Source organism: Rattus norvegicus, chromosome 4, assembly GCF_021556685.1.
Source record: "Rattus norvegicus strain SHRSP/BbbUtx chromosome 4, alternate assembly SHRSP_T2T, whole genome shotgun sequence".
Lineage (NCBI taxonomy): Eukaryota > Metazoa > Chordata > Mammalia > Rodentia > Muridae > Rattus > Rattus norvegicus.
Window position 1 is genome coordinate 95,905,091 of NC_141537.1, and position 15,934 is coordinate 95,921,024.

Below are 15,934 nucleotides of genomic sequence, written 5' to 3' on the forward strand. Positions count from 1 at the left end.
TCAACTGAAAGTGTCTCTTAAAAGCCTAGATGTGAAGTGATAATGAGGTGCACAAGTTAATATTATTATTAGTAGTAATAGGCTTAAATTTATTTGTTTATTTTTATTTATATGTGTGTGCCTGTCTGTCTTTTTTGTGTATCATGTGTGTAAACTCCCCTCAGATTTCAGAGGAGGGCACTAGACCTCCTGGAACTGAAGTTACAGGTGGTTGGGAATAGCCTGATGTGAGTTCTAAGAACTAAACTCCAAAGCTCTTAAGTGTTCAAATGCTTGGATTTTTATGATGAATATTATTCTTTTCTTATTTCTTTTTTTAAAACTATTGCAATAAATATGGTGATATTTTGAGTATACCTCAGAACATGAATTTGGGAGCAACCTTTTGCTGCCTGCTAACCCAGAGAAACAAGGGTTAAAAATAACAACAGGAGCAGATAGTAACACAAATAATTAATATGAGCTTTACAAATGTATTCATGTTCTTAATTCAGTTCATTTGCTTTGAAGAAAATATCCTAGGATTTTGCCAGTATCAGGTTCTTACAGGAATGATAGATATTTAAGGGGAGTGAGAATTGAACGTAATCAGCCGGCGCCATCCAGGCCAAACTCAATTGTCTGCAACCTCATCATTTTGGGAATGGATGGATTGTTTAGTGTGTCAGAAGTGATAGTGGAAAGGACTAATCTAGGACAGGTTCAAGGAAATCGGAAAGTACCAAGATGAAACAAATGTTGATTCAACTCATTTCATTCATGACTCATTTTTAAATTTTCAGAATAGAACTGAGAGGTTACCAGGTAATTAAAGTCAGATGATCTCCAGAAGGAGTCTTGTCCTTGGTCCTGGCTATTCCATTGGCATGTTTGATTGCTGTCACCCATTTGTGTCCCCTCCCAGGACTCCCTCTACTATGGTTCATAGAGCTGTTAATGTTCAACATTATTGTTATTGCCTAGAAGTGGTGTAGAGTTCCTTGGAGAATATGCAATACAGTAGTGTTCTTGGAGTCCCCATTAGACCTATAGTTTCAGACCCTGTGGACTCCCAGGGAGTCTGCTCTTCTAGGTGCCACCAAAATGTGAAAAGCACAGAGAGCAAACACACTGGAGGAAATCAGAGCCTCTGTAGAAGGCTTTTCCTCTTGTCTTTTCTTAGCTAAGGGGACAGGGAGGTCAACATGAGTGATCCCCCTTCAAATAATAGAGGCTGAGTACTATACACATCATCACAGGGAACACAGAGACTTGGAAAATAGGCACACATGCAGAAAACAAGAAAGAGAAAAGCGAGGCAGGCATGTGGAGAGCATAAAAAAATGCCTCCTCTTGTATTGGAGGAGGTTTTAGCAATTATGAAAGAATTACTAAGATGACTGTAAATCTCTTATCGACAGTGTGCTTCATTTTTAATACAGGTTCTTCAGGATGCCTTGACAATCGGGAGCTCTTTGCATTCTGAGGACTTAGGGAAGTGTAAATGCAGGGGCAGCCATGCAGAGATGAGAACAGAGGTGGAATGTCACAAACAGCAGGTAAGAGGCCACAAGTGGTGTGAGCATGGGGCAAGCATGGGGCTCAGTATGATATCTCTGACTGAGTTGCCTTGCAGGTTCCAGTCAGTGTAGTTTTTTAAAAGAATCCTGATGACAATCAGGTTAGCTCAGTTCCTCCCGTCCATTAGTAGAGGACCAAGTTTGCTTCTGGACATCAGCTCCCTCCTCTCACTACTCCATCCTCTCTAAAGCTCACTGAGTGGACTTTGTTACTACATCACAGGAAATAGATGATCTGCAAAATTAAATGGTAAAGTGTGATCTTCTTTCCCATCAAGGACAGGTTTCTGGGTAAATGGTTAAGTTCAGGTTTAATGCATATACTAGCAAGTGTACCCTGGTGTGTAACAGCGAAGAGACAATTAAAACCCGTCTCCTCTGTATCTTAATGGCTCCATTGCCAACATCCTTAATTTACATTTTAACCATTGCTTTTTTATAGCTGCACAACTATAATGATCACACCACCAGGTGCTGCATGAAATACTGCAGTGCGCGGAACTCAGTGACTTCACTTAGCAGCTTTTGCTAGTTAGCTCCAGTTTAGAACTTGAAATAGTGTCGATATTAAACTTCAGTGATCAGTGCTCTACAATGGGGGATAGAAAAAATAATAATAGCATAACAAAATTTAAAATAGGTATAGACATGTTTTAAAAATTATCCATGCTGCTTTGCTTCTGAGCTGCTCATGTGTGCTCAAAATTAAAAAAGAAAAAAAATTGGCTCACCAAACAACCAAATATAATGTTATAATCATAGGTATCTCTATGTTCTACCATGATATATTCTACCATGATCTCTATAATTCATGAAGAGAGGTGAAGAATACTTTAGTTTGGAAAAGCACAAGCAATAGCTTTTTTGGAAATAATTTAAATAATTAACAGGTAAAACAACTTCTCAATCCTGGTTGGACAGACTGAACTCTCAATTAGTCTAGGCTAGTAAAAGAACTTTTGCCAAATATATGCATGTTCTATTGTTAATTTTTTTTTGTTTTTTTAAGCTTCGGCCCTTTTGAATTCTGGTGATTGACACTTGGCTTTTAGGAGGTTATTACTGGGAATGAAATCATCCCCATACATTCTTATAAGGAGATAGAAACCACTAGAAATTCCTTTTAACTTAAGTATATTAAAGAGTTACCCAACACTGGGTCCCAGAGACTATTTGTGAAATAAGAGTTCTTCTGATCTTTTTCTTATGATGTTTATCTTGGTGGAATGAGAGTTTAACTACCTACTACTCAAATACAGGCAAGTTGTTTAGAAGCCGTTTTCTTTGAAGGGCTGTGCTGGAATGTCCCTGCCTTCCAAGGCATACATATTTCTAAATGCCATGCACATGCCGAGTGAAATCCCTGGTTTTGATCAGTGAATTTCCAGATTTAATGGAACTGGTACACTTTCAAGGAAGCCAGTTTCAGGAGGTAGAGTATATTAAATATAAGCAAGTTGAGTGTAGTAGAATATATTAAAAGTACACTCAGGAAATTACTATGCTAAGTAAATACTGAAGTTAATTAAGGAAAGCGTAACTAACGTCCCTTTCTATTAGTTCTGAAGTTAACATACAGTGTGAAGGATTCCATTGTGTCATTTTCGTACATATATTCATGTCTGCCACTCTTTTGCCTGTCTCACTATTCCTGGTGTTCTTCTTCCTCTCAGACACGTCCCTCTTCTCAGAGACTCTCCTCAAATTCTCTCCTCCTCTCAGACACTGCATTCATTTTATGTCACATGTATTCGTCTCATATGATTTTTAACCTCCACCATTTTTCCCTTAAGATTTCTTCCTCTCCTCTCATGACCTTCTATTTTTATATCACACACACACACACACACACACACACACACACACATACACAGACACACACAAACACACACACAGATACACACAGATACATACACACACATACACAGACACACACAAACACACACAGATACATACACACACACATACACAGACACACACAAACACACACACAAATACACACACACACACACACACACACACCTCTTAAATAATGTGGTTTATAATGTAAAGAATGAGAACATTCTACTCGAAAGCTGTGTCAGATTTTTCAATAAGAAGGGAATTAGCATGGGACCTGCTTGATTGGTCATTTAGCTTCAAAATCTTCAGCATTTCAGGAAACAGTAAAGTATTAATTATCCTTCTTTCCTTCTTAATTCACAGTAGATTGTGAATTAAATTTTATTTTCTTGACTCTTTTTCTAGGATTGACATGAAATTCAAAAATTTACATGTGAGTTATTTTGGCAGAATCATTTCTAAAAAATAAATTATTTTATGTAATAAAAATTTAAGTTAAAGGGGATTAAAATGCAATTAGGTAATTTTGTGAAAATTTATTCAATCTAATAAGTAACATAACAATAGGCAAAAAGTTCTAATTGTTTCTGGTGAACAAATTACCCTCTCATTTATTTCTTACATGTGAAGCTTCTTTAATTCATTTATTTGAGCAGAAATTATTTTATTTCCTAACACTTTTCATTCCTACTGTATTAAATTCACTTACTGATAACTTCGTGCTGAGGTTTGGCAGTGTACTTCCTGTTATGGAGCTCTGTAACATATATTCACGTTTGACCTTGTACAGAAAGACTCACAAGTAACTTTTATTCAGATGGCATCTGAAATTTTTAACTTTTATCAATAAATCAACTGTCTAAGCACAATATAGAAAAATTGTGTATATAAGCTAAAAAATACCTTCAGATCTAATATCTCAAATATATTAGAAATTTTCAAGCCATGACAGCCTAATCATTTTTCATTCCCTATCTTCTTTTTTTTTTTATTAACTTGAGTATTTCTTATTTCTTATTGAGTATTTACATTTCGAGTGTTATTCCTTTTCCCGGTTTACGGGCCAACATCCCCCTAACCCTTCCTGGTCCCCTTCTCTATGGGTGTTGCCCTCCCCATCCTCCCCCCACTGCCACCCTCCCCCCAACAATCTAGTTCACTGGGGGTTCAGTCTTAGCAGGACCAAGGGCTTCCCCTTCCACTGGTGATCTTACTAGGATATTCTTTGCTACCTATGAGGTCAGAGTCCAGGGTCAGTCCGTGTATAGTCTTTAGGTAGTGGCTTAGTCCCTGGAAGCTCTGGTTGCTTGGCATTGTTGTACATATGGGGTCACGAGCCCCTTCAAGCTCTTCCAGTTTTTTCTCTGATTCCTTCAACGGGGGTCCTATTCTTAGTTCAGTGGTTTGCTGCTGGCATTCGCCTCTGTATTTGCTGTATTCTGGCTGTGTCTCTCAGGAGAGATCTACATCCGGCTCCTGTCGGCCTGCACTTCTTTGCTTCATCCATCTTGTCTAATTGGGTGGCTGTATATGTATGGGCCACATGTGGGGCAGGCTCTGAATGGGTGTTCCTTCTGTCTCTGTTTTAATCTTTGCCTCTCTATTTCCTGCCAAGGGTATTCTTGTTCCCCTTTTAAAGAAGGAGTGAAGCATTCACATTTTGATCATCCGTCTTGAGTTTCATTTGTTCTAGGCATCTAGGGTAATTCAAGCATTTGGGCTAATAGCCACTTATCAATGAGTGCATACCATGTGTGTTTTTCTGTGATTGGGTTAGCTCACTCAGGATGATATTTTCCAGTTCCAACCATTTGCCTACGAATTTCATAAACTCGTTGTTTTTGATAGCTGAGTAATATTCCATTGTGTAGATGTACCACATTTTCTGTATCCATTCCTCTGTTGAAGGGCATCTGGGTTCTTTCCAGCTTCTGGTTATTATAAATAAGGCTGCTATGAACATAGTGGAGCACGTGTCTTTTTTATATGTTGGGGCATCTTTTGGGTATATGCCCAAGAGAGGTATAGCTGGATCCTCAGGCAGTTCAATGTCCAATTTTCTGAGGAACCTCCAGACTGATTTCCAGAATGGTTGTACCAGTCTGCAATCCCACCAACAATGGAGGAGTGTTCCTCTTTCTCCACATCCTTGCCAGCATTTGCTGTCTCCTGAGTTTTTGATCTTAGCCATTCTCACTGGTGTGAGGTGAAATCTCAGGGTTGTTTTGATTTGCATTTCCCTTATGACTAAAGATGTTGAACATTTGTTTAGGTGTTTCTCAGCCATTCGACATTCCTCAGCTGTGAATTCTTTGTTTAGCTCTGAACCCCATTTTTTAATAGGGTTATTTGTCTCCCTGCGGTCTAACTTCTTGAGTTCTTTGTATATTTTGGATATAAGGCCTCTATCTGTTGTAGGATTGGTAAAGATCTTTTCCCAATCTGTTAGTTGCCGTTTTGTCCTAACCACAGTGTCCTTTGCCTTACAGAAGCTTTGCAGTTTTATGAGATCCCATTTGTCGATTCTTGATCTTAGAGCATAAGCCATTGGTGTTTTGTTCAGGAAATTTTTTCCAGTGCCCATGTTTTCGAGATGCTGCCCTAGTTTTTCTTCTATTAGTTTGAGTGTGTCTGGTTTGATGTGGAGGTCCTTGATCCACTTGGACTTAAGCTTTGTACAGGGTGATAAGGATGGATCGATCTGCATTCTTCTACATGTTGACCTCCAGTTGAACGAGCACCATTTGCTGAAAGTGCTATCTTTTTTCCATTTGATGGTTTTGGCTCCTTTGTCAAAAATCAAGTGCCCATAGGTGTGTGGGTTCATTTCTGGGTCTTCAATTCTGTTCCATTGGTCTATCTGTCTTTCTCTGTACCAATACCATGCAGTTTTTATCACTATTGCTCTGTAATACTGCTTGAGTTCAGGCATAGTGATTCCCCCTGAAGTCTTTTTATTGTTGAGGATAGTTTTAGCTATCCTGGGTTTTTTGTTATTCCAGATGAATTTGCAAATTGTTCTGTCTAACTCTTTGAAGAAATGGATTGGTATTTTGATGGGGATTGCATTGAATCTGTAGATCGCTTTTGGTAAAATGGCCATTTTGACTATATTAATCCTGCCAATCCATGAGCATGGAAGATCTTTCCATCTTCTGAGGTCTTCTTCAATTTCTTTCTTCAGAGTCTTGAAGTTCTTATTGTACAGATCTTTTACTTGCTTGGTTAAAGTCACACCGAGGTACTCTATATATTATTTGGGTCTATTATGAAGGGTGTCATTTCCCTAATTTCTTTCTTGGCTTGTTTCTCTTTTGTGTAGAGGAAGGCTACTGATTTATTTGAGTTAATTTTATACCCAGCCACAGCTTTAGTAGTTCTCTGGTGGAACTTTTGGGATCACTTAAATATACTATCATATCATCTGCAAATAGTGATATTTTGACTTCTTCTTTTCTGATCTGTATACCCTTGACCTCCTTTTGTTGTCTGATTGCTCTGGCTAGAACTTCAAGAACTATATTGAATAAGTAGGGAGAGAGTGGGCAGCCTTGTCTAGTTTTTTAGAATGCACTAGATTTTAGTGCATTCCCTATCTTCTATCTATCTATCTATCTATCTATCTATCTATCTATCTATCTATCTATCTATCTATCTATCTGATCCATCTATCTCTGTGGGGGTGTTAGTAACAAAACAATGGCAGTGGAAAGAATGATTTCCAAAGTCCATTATGCTTATTCAAAATAATATCACTTGAACCTTCATAAGAAGAATTTCCAAGGAAATAGGAAAAGCACATGGAGGCAAATGGAGGCCAAAGATCAAAGGTGGGTGATTTTCTTGACCATCATCCTCCTCATATACACATTTGAGTGCCCTCTCTTATAACTAAGTATATTAGCATGCCTGCTTTTGCTAGAGTTCTAAAATCAGAAATCGGGTCTTTAAGCTTTCACAGCAATCACTTTACCCACTAATCAACTCCTGCATTCATGAGGGACACAATCTTACATCTTCACGTTGTTGATGATACACAACCAGATTTTCTATGTCAATATTCATTCCAGGTCACAATTTTATTTCAAGTAGGTAACAGCTTTACATTTCATTTTTATTGGATATTTTATTTATTTACATTTGAAATGTAAATAAATAAAATATCCTGGTTTCCTGTCAATAAACTCCCTATCCCATCCTCCCTCCCCCTTCACCTATGAGGGTGCACCCCACCCATCCTCATACCTGTTCCTGCCTTCCCGCTCTGACATTCCCCAACACTGGGATGTCGAGCCTTAGCAGGACCAAGGGCTTCTCCTCCCATTGGTTCCCAACCAGGCCATCCTCTGCCACATATGCAGCTGGAGCCATGGGTCTGTCCATGTGTATTCTTTGGATGATGGTTTAGTCTCTGGGAGCTCTGGTTGGTTGGTATTGTTGTTCTTATGGGGTTGCTAACCCCTTCAGCTCCTTCAATCTTTTCTCTAATTCCTCCAATGAGGACCCCTTTCTCAGTTCAATGGTTGACTGTGAGCTTTTGCCTCTGTATTTGTCATGCTCTTGCAGAACCTTTCAGGAGACAACTATATCAGGCTCCTGTCAGCATGCACTTCTTGGCAATAGCAATATTGTCTGGGTTTAGTGGCTGTATGTATATGGGCTAGATCCCTAGGTGGGGAAGTGTCTGGATGGCCTTTTCTTCAGACTCTGCTCCAAACTTTGCCTCTATATTTCCTCCTATGAATATTTTTGTTCCCCTTTCTAAGAAGGACTGAAGCATCCACACTTTCTTGGGCTTCATGTGGTCTTTCTTGGGCTTCATGTGGTCTTTCTTGGGCTTCATGTGGTCTGTGGATTGTATCTTAAGTAATCCAAGCTTTTGGACTAATATCCACCAGGATGATATTTTCTAGTTCCATCCATCTGCCTAAGAATTTCATGAAGTCATTGTTTTTAATAGCTGAATAGTACTCCATTGTGTAAATGTACCACATTTTCTGTATCCATTCTTCTGTTGAGGGCATCTGGGTTCTTTCCAGCTTCTGGCTATTATAAGTAAGGCTGCTGTGAACATAGTGGAGCATGCGTCCTTGCTATATATTGAAGCATCTTTTGGTTATATGCCCAGAAGTGGTATAGCTGGGTCCTCAGGTACTACTATGTCCAATTTTCTGAGGAACCTCTAGATTGATTACCAGAGTGGTTGTACCACCTTGCAATCCCACCAACAGAGAGGAATGTTCCTCTTCTCGCCAGCATCTGTTGTCACCTGAGTTTGTTCTCTTAACCATTCTGACTGGTATGAGGTGGAATCTCAGGGTTGTTTTGATTTCCATTTCCCTGATGACTAAAGATGTTGAAGATTTCTTTGGGTTCTTCTCACCATTTGATATTCCTTAGTTGAGAATTCTTTGTTTAGCTTTATACCCCATTTTTAATAGGGTTGTTTGATTCTCTGGAGTTTAACTTCTTGAGTTCTTTGTATATATTGGATATTAGCCCTCTATCGAATGTAGTTTGTAGGATTGATAAAGATCTTTTCCCAATCTGTTGGTTGCCATTTTGTCCTAATGACCATGTCCTTTGCCTTACAGAAGCTTTGCAATTTTATGAGGTCTCATTTGTTGGTTCTTGATCTTAGAGCATAAGCCATTGGTGTTTGTTCAGAAATTTTCTCCAGTGCCCATGTGTTAGAGGTTCTTCTCCACTTTTTCTTTTATTAGTTTGAGTGCATCTGGTTGAGTGAAGGTCCTTGATCCACTTGGCTATAAGAATGGTTCAATTTGCATTCTTCTACCTGCTGACTTCCAGTTGAACCAGCACCAGTTGTTAAGAAAATGCTGTCTGTTTTCTACTGGATACTTTTAGCTCCTTTGTCAAAGATCAAGTGACCATAGGTGTGTAGGTTAATTTCTGGGTCTTCAATTCTATTCCATTGATCCACCTGCCTGTCTCTGTACCAATACCATACAGTTTTTCATCACTATTGCTCTGTAATACTGTTTGAGGTCTGGGATGGTGATTCCCCCAGAAATTTTCTTATTGTTGAGAATAATTTTTGCTATCCTGGGTTTTTTGTTATTCCAAATGAATTTGCAAATTGCTCTTCCCAACTCTATAAAGAATTGAGTTGGAATTTTGATGGGGATTGCATTGAATCTGTCGATTGCTTTTGGTAAATGGCCATTTTTACCTTATTAATCCTGCCAATCCATGAGCATGAGAGATATTTACACTTCTGAGATCTTCTTGACTTTCTTTCTTCAGAAACTTGAAGTTTTTGTCATACAGATATTTCACTTGCTTGGGTTAGAGTCACACCCAAGTATTTTATATTATTTGTGGCTATTGTGAAGGGTATCATTTCCCTAATTTTTTTCTCAGCCTGTTCATCCTTGGAGCAGAGGAAGGCTACCGATTTGCCCCAGTGAATTTTATATTCAGCCACTTTGCTGAAGCTGCCCACCAGGTTTAGTAGTTCTCTGGTGGAACCTCTGAGGTTACATAAGCATACCATCATATCAACTGCAAATAGTGACATCTTAACTTCTTCTTTTCCAATTTGTGTCCCCCCGCCATCCCCTCCTGTTGTCTGATTGCACCAGCCAGGACCTCAAGCATTATATTGAACAGGTAGGAAGAGAGTGGGCAACCTTGTCTAGTTCCTGATTTTAGTGGGATTGCTTCAAGTTTCTCTCCATTTAGTTTAATGTTAGCCACTGGTTTGCTTTATATTGCTTTCACTATGGGCCTTGAAATTCTGATCTTTCCAAAACCCTCAACATGAAGGGGTTGTTGAATTTTGTCAAATGCCTTTTCAGCATCTAATAAGATGATCATGCGTGTTTTTTTCCTTTGAGTTTGTCCATATAGTGAATTACTTTTATGGATTTCTGTATGTTGAACCATTCCTGCATCCCTGGGATGAAGTCCACCTGATCATGATGGATGATTGTTTTGATATGTTCTTGGATTCGGTTTGTGAGAATTTCACTAGTTTTCATCTATCCTCCAATTTGCAATGTTCTCCTGGTCCATCTCCATTATAATTATCCTTGAGACACTGAATCCAAAGGACATATTGGTATGAATAGATTACGTAAAAGATATCAAATTGAGCTCTAATTTCTTGAACAAATATATTTTTACATGGTCCAGTCTCAATTATCACATATGACACTGCCCAAAGAACATTTTTACATGTAAGAAGAACAAAGTAAATATAGTCAAACCAAATAACTATGATGTTTTCTTCAGTTATAAAGTGCTGTTGAATGACCAAGAATATTGCTAGGTACATGCAGAAGTTTTGATCTTTTCCAGTTAAAAAGGGGTTTTCTTAGAAGACACAAGAAAAAAGTAGCTCACTAAAATTATTTTTGTAGCTGTGTCTGCCAGTACAATTGAATAATTATTTGCAAGCAGAATTGATTTGGACCATGAACCTGAATAAGTCAGAACCTGAGAACCTTTGCTGTCTTTCCGAGGAGAAATATTTCTTGCCCCCCTATGACCACTGTGTTTGATTCTACTCTGTTTTGCCAGTCTGGGTGGAAAGCTTATTCAGGTGGAATGGTCATACATTTTCTACATCTTGGAATGAGCATACAACTCCTTCTGCCTTTAGGTTTTATGAACAATGTAATCATGCTTCAGCTCTGAGACTGTGAAGTGGGGTTTTCCTAGCAAAGCACTTAGAAAAATGCATTTCTCCAGGTTGTCTGGAACCCTGATACTTTTGTGTGAGAGCATAACTTAAACCCTCCTCCTTTAGGAGCAGATGCTATCCGTTGGGAAGCAGAACAGCACTGGAACTTAGTGAGGTCCCTTTGGCCCTTCTTCTCTTCCTGATGTGACCAGTTGCTAGTCACATCTATTCTCCATCTTTGTTACTGGTTTTCCTGCTTTTTCAGTCTTCACTAGAGACACTTCTGGACCTCTCCCACCATCACCATCACGCCTTACAAATTTTCTCTCAAGGATACAGAAGTAAATTAAGTTTGTGGGAAACATAAGGAAAAAGAATCATGCCTACAGTTTGAGAAACTTAATAGTCTTGTGAAATTCAAGGTACATGAATAACTCAACTTTATGTTGGAATAGAGATGGTTGGCTGCTTCTGTAAACCTTCATTAACAGGAAGAAGGAAGGAATTCATGACCGATGATGTAGCAAACTCCCAGAGGTGAGGAATTTCAGATCATAACGTTATCACCCAAAAAGCCAGTATTTGATGAAAGCAAAATAAAAGTTTTTATTTAAAACAGTATTTTATGAATGAAATCAGTGTAACCCAACCTCGAGAAGAACTTTAAAAGAATAATTCATATTTCTTTACATCTACACCTGAATTAAATCATAGCTAATAATGTTGGTAAGATTATACTTTCTTACCTCCTGTTGGCAGCTCTCCTGGAATATAACGCCAGGCCTTACATCACTTAGGTGTGCCATGTGTTACTTGAGTCATCTAAAAATAAACAAGGAGATAAAGAAACAGAGCTGATCTCATTTCCTCTTGTAGTTCTTTCATGAGCCAAAGAGTCAAGAGCCTAGGTGTCTGAGGGGTGAAGTGGGTCAGTCTGCTGTGAACTGAAGGAGCTGACTAACCTTTATTCCAAGAGGTTAAATACCAAGCCAGTGGCTTAAATTTTTCTTGGCAGTTTAGGATGATTAGTGTCTTAGTTGGGGCTACTATGGCTGTGATGGCACAAAATGATCAAAAACAAATTGGAAAGGAAAGAGATTATTTGCTTATATATTCTGAATCATAGCTCACTGAGGGAAGCCAAGGCAGGAACTCAAACTTGACAGGAACATGGAGGCAGGAACTAATGCAGAGACCACAGAGGAGAGGCAGGAATGAAGCTGGTTATTGATTTGCTCTCCATCATTTATTCAGCCTGCTTTCTTTATAGAATGTAGGAACCCCAGCCCAGGGTAGCACCATGTACAATAGGCTAATTAAGATGCCCTGTATACAGGCTTGTCTACAGCCAGCTCTTAAGCAAGCATTTTCCAAATTGAGGCTTCCTCCTGTTAGAGGACAATAGCTTGTGCCAAGTTGATAAAAAAAAACTTGCCAGCACACTAAAGTTTCGTTTATTTAATGCGGCTCATTTGTTCCCTGATAACTGGTAAGTGGAAACTTAGGAGGAAATTTCAAGTAAAAAACAATGTATTCCATTTACTGTACCTGTTGTGCAATGTGTAGCTGACCTTCTCTGGAACCTCAGCAGGGAGGTGGTGGTGTTTAAATCTTGGTTCACGCCTGGACAAAGCACACCAAGCCAACATGGTTCCATGTGGAGAGGTTTAATGAGAGAAGAAGAGTAGAAGTGGGGATAAGTAAAGGAGGCCAGCCATGGGCACGGGGGGGGGGGGGGGGGATGGGTATAGAGAAGGGACAGGGAAGAGGGGAAGAGAGGGAAGGGAAGAGCAAAGAGCAAGCAAGAGGGAGAGGAGGGGGCAAGCAGCCCCCTTTACAGTGTCAGGCAGAGCTGGCTGTTGCCAGGCAACTGTGGGGTGGAGCATACCTGGCTGTTCCCAGGTAGCTGTGAGGGTGGAGCTTAGACAGAATACCAACAGAAGGAAGTTTCCTCCAGCTTTGCCTCCTGAACTTGTGCTCACTGTAGTCCCACGATACCTGTGGGTTCTTTCTCAATCCACTAGAAAATGTTAAACTTATATTTTGTTCTGGCGTTGTTATTGCCTGCAAGTGAAGGTCTTAAAAATAACATTTACTGACAGCAATGTGCTTCATTTGATTTGCAGGTGATAGTAGGTTTTCAGAGTTGTTTCTACTTCTTCAGAGATTCAAAAACACCATTTTAAGACAGAGAGAGAGAAGAGGTGGAGACAGAGAGGGAGGGAAGGGCACGTTCTAATTACTACCTGATGCTACGATAAAACACTGACTGAAACCAACTTAGGGCTGACAGGGTTTGTGTGGCTCACTCGTCGGCATCACACATCATCACTGAAGGAAGCCACAGTAGGATCACAAGGCAGGGGCCTAGAGGCAGGAGCTAAAGCCAAGATCGTTAAGGAATGGTACTTGCTCCCCATGGCTTCCACAGCCTGCTTTTTTATACAACCCAGGACCATCTGCTCAGGAGTGGCACTGCCCACAGTAAACGAGGCCTTCCCACATCAATCGTTAATCAAAAAATGCCCCACACATGTGGGAATACGTCAATTTGATGGAAGCAATGCCTCAGTTGAGGCTTTCTCTTCTCTATGATTCTACTTCATGTCAAATTGACAAAAATGATAAGAAAATAGAGAAGTTGGGGGGAGGAAAGAGAAAAGAAGAGAGAGAAGAAAAGGAATCAGGATGTTGGGTGGAGGAAGTAGACAGAAAATGTACAACTCCCAAGTCATACAATCCTAGCTAGGCACATGCAGAGGGGCTGAGGTAAGGGGGTGAAATGAGGAAGATTGGCAAAAGATTTCTATCAAAACATTTTTGTTCATTGGCTACTTAACAAAACCCACCAAGAATAATTATATTTCACTGTGCCTCCATGCTTTTTTGAAGTCCATATTTCTATAACAGTGCTTTATTTTTCCCCACAGCCAGACTATCAGTGGAATGCTCTCAACCAGCTTCCTCCACATGTACAGCATAAGGCACATGGTAAGACCACAGCTTTAATGGACATTCCTTCATGTTTACATACAAAAGGGATCTTTAGGGAATGCCTATGCAACATTCATTTGTACCAGGGAAGAACTTGCTATGAAGTTGGGTTGCACACACAACACTAATTTGTGGTCTGGAGTGAACTCCTTCAGACAATGTTGAGATGCCAAAATGTGAGTTCTGCTCCTATTTTAGGTTCAGCCTCAGAGACTTAGAGAGGATCCTTTAAATACAATCATTTATAGCACTGAGTAACAGCTACAGCGCTCTGATTGTGCCCTGAAGGACAGGTGCAAACCCACAATCCCAGAGGCTCCAAGGCAGACTATTGTTTGTTCCGTTTTGAGACATGGTCTCACATAGAACAATAGCCTCTGTCTCATTGTGTAGCTAAGGATGAACTTGAGCTCCTAATCCTGCTGTGATGTCTTAAGAACCAGACTTACAGGGCTGGACCACCAAGCCCAGCAAAGCAGATGTTTCTAATGTCATTGGCAGAACCCCAAAGCTCAGAACTGCTTTCCCTTGGGATTTGATGCCAGACTCTAAGGAACAGTTCTGTTCATTCAGAGCTGTTTACAGCAACCTCCTCACATGGTGCTGGAAAAATACTAAATGCCATCTGTAAAATACTCACAACCGAAAGCGCCTGTAAGTCTTATTTTCCTTTGGTTTACTATTCTTCCCCTCTTTCTGTGGAATTAACCTTACTTTCTGCTTGTTTGTTCAGTGCCTTGAGGCCATCCAGGGATAGGTAGTATGAACTAAGTTATTCTTCTTCTCTTAGCCATTTACAGTCTCACATGACATACACTTACTCCACTTGGTTCATTTTCAGACATGGGACTTTTTCTAGAAACTTCAGTATAGTCTCTGTAGCTTCAACGTGGATTTGAAATGTTAACACATTTAATGCAAAGCTGAGATAATGATGTTCCACACTTCCAACTCTATCACTTGCAGTGGACAGAGCCTCTTTCTCAACCTGGCAACAATCCATGGCTACAGGTCTGCACAGCAAATATCCCATGTTCTTGGCATCTCTAATATCCCGGAGTCTCTCCTGCCACCTAGCTCTACCTTTGCGACTTCACACAATGTCCTCTTGAAGACTCCATTGCAGGGAGTTGGACCTGCCACACGTTGTCTGGGCTCAGCTGCTTTCTATAACCGTGAATGGACCAGGACTCCATGACACTTGCAACCTTGTCTTTCATGCTTCTAACCTAACACCATGTGAGTGACACTGTCAAGTTCTGTTCTCACCATTTCCTAGGATGCTTGGACCCAAGTTGCATAAGCTTCTGTGTGCTGACCTTGAGAAAGGTCTCTCCTAAGCTCCTGCTTTTGAGCAGGAAACTCCCTCAGCTGCTTTCTCAGTTTAGACTTTCTCCTTTCATGTAAATTTGCATTTTTATGGAGCCCTTAGTGAGTGGGTTTTTATCTAAAAGTCATCTTTTATATTGTTCCTTTGTTTGCTTCTGTGAAGCTATTCTCAAGAACAATTACGGCTGTTTTGTTGTCTGTACTCTGTGAAACTGTTCCCATTCCCTCCCCGGACTAAACAAATTAGTTCATTATCTTTAAGTTGATCTTTATGGAAGTTCTCGGGACATGGGCAGAATGTAGTCAGATTCTTTGCCAAAACGTCACATGAGTGCCTCCTAGTCTTTTTCTAATAGAGCTCCCATTCCACTTTGAGACCTCATGAGCCAGGTCCACATTGTCTTCATAGCATTTTTCTTTCTCAAGACCCCAGAAAAAAAGGGTCCCAGAAAATGGCTATTAAACTCTCTTCCAAAGCACTGAACTTGAATGTTTCAGTGATAACATTGCTCAAAGGACTGAAGAACCTCATTAGTGTGTTTATATTGCAATTGTCCCACTT

At 39.9% G+C, this 15,934-nt stretch overlaps 1 protein-coding gene across 11 annotated transcripts in view; it reads left to right on the plus strand.

Moving 5' to 3' along the window:
- Positions 1–15,934, plus strand: part of Tnip3 (TNFAIP3 interacting protein 3) — a 98,357-nt gene that overhangs the window by 68,060 nt on the left and 14,363 nt on the right. For 7 of the 11 annotated variants that reach the window (XM_087659345.1, XM_087659349.1, XM_087659346.1 and 4 more), the window contains 2 exons: positions 1,422–1,538; positions 13,980–14,040. In XM_087659345.1, coding sequence (XP_087515471.1) covers positions 1,422–1,538; positions 13,980–14,040 — 178 coding nt within the window. The remainder of the gene's footprint in view (positions 1–1,421; positions 1,539–13,979; positions 14,041–15,934) is intronic. The other 4 variants (XM_087659347.1, XM_087659348.1, NM_001431919.1 and 1 more) reach the window with 1 other exon arrangement.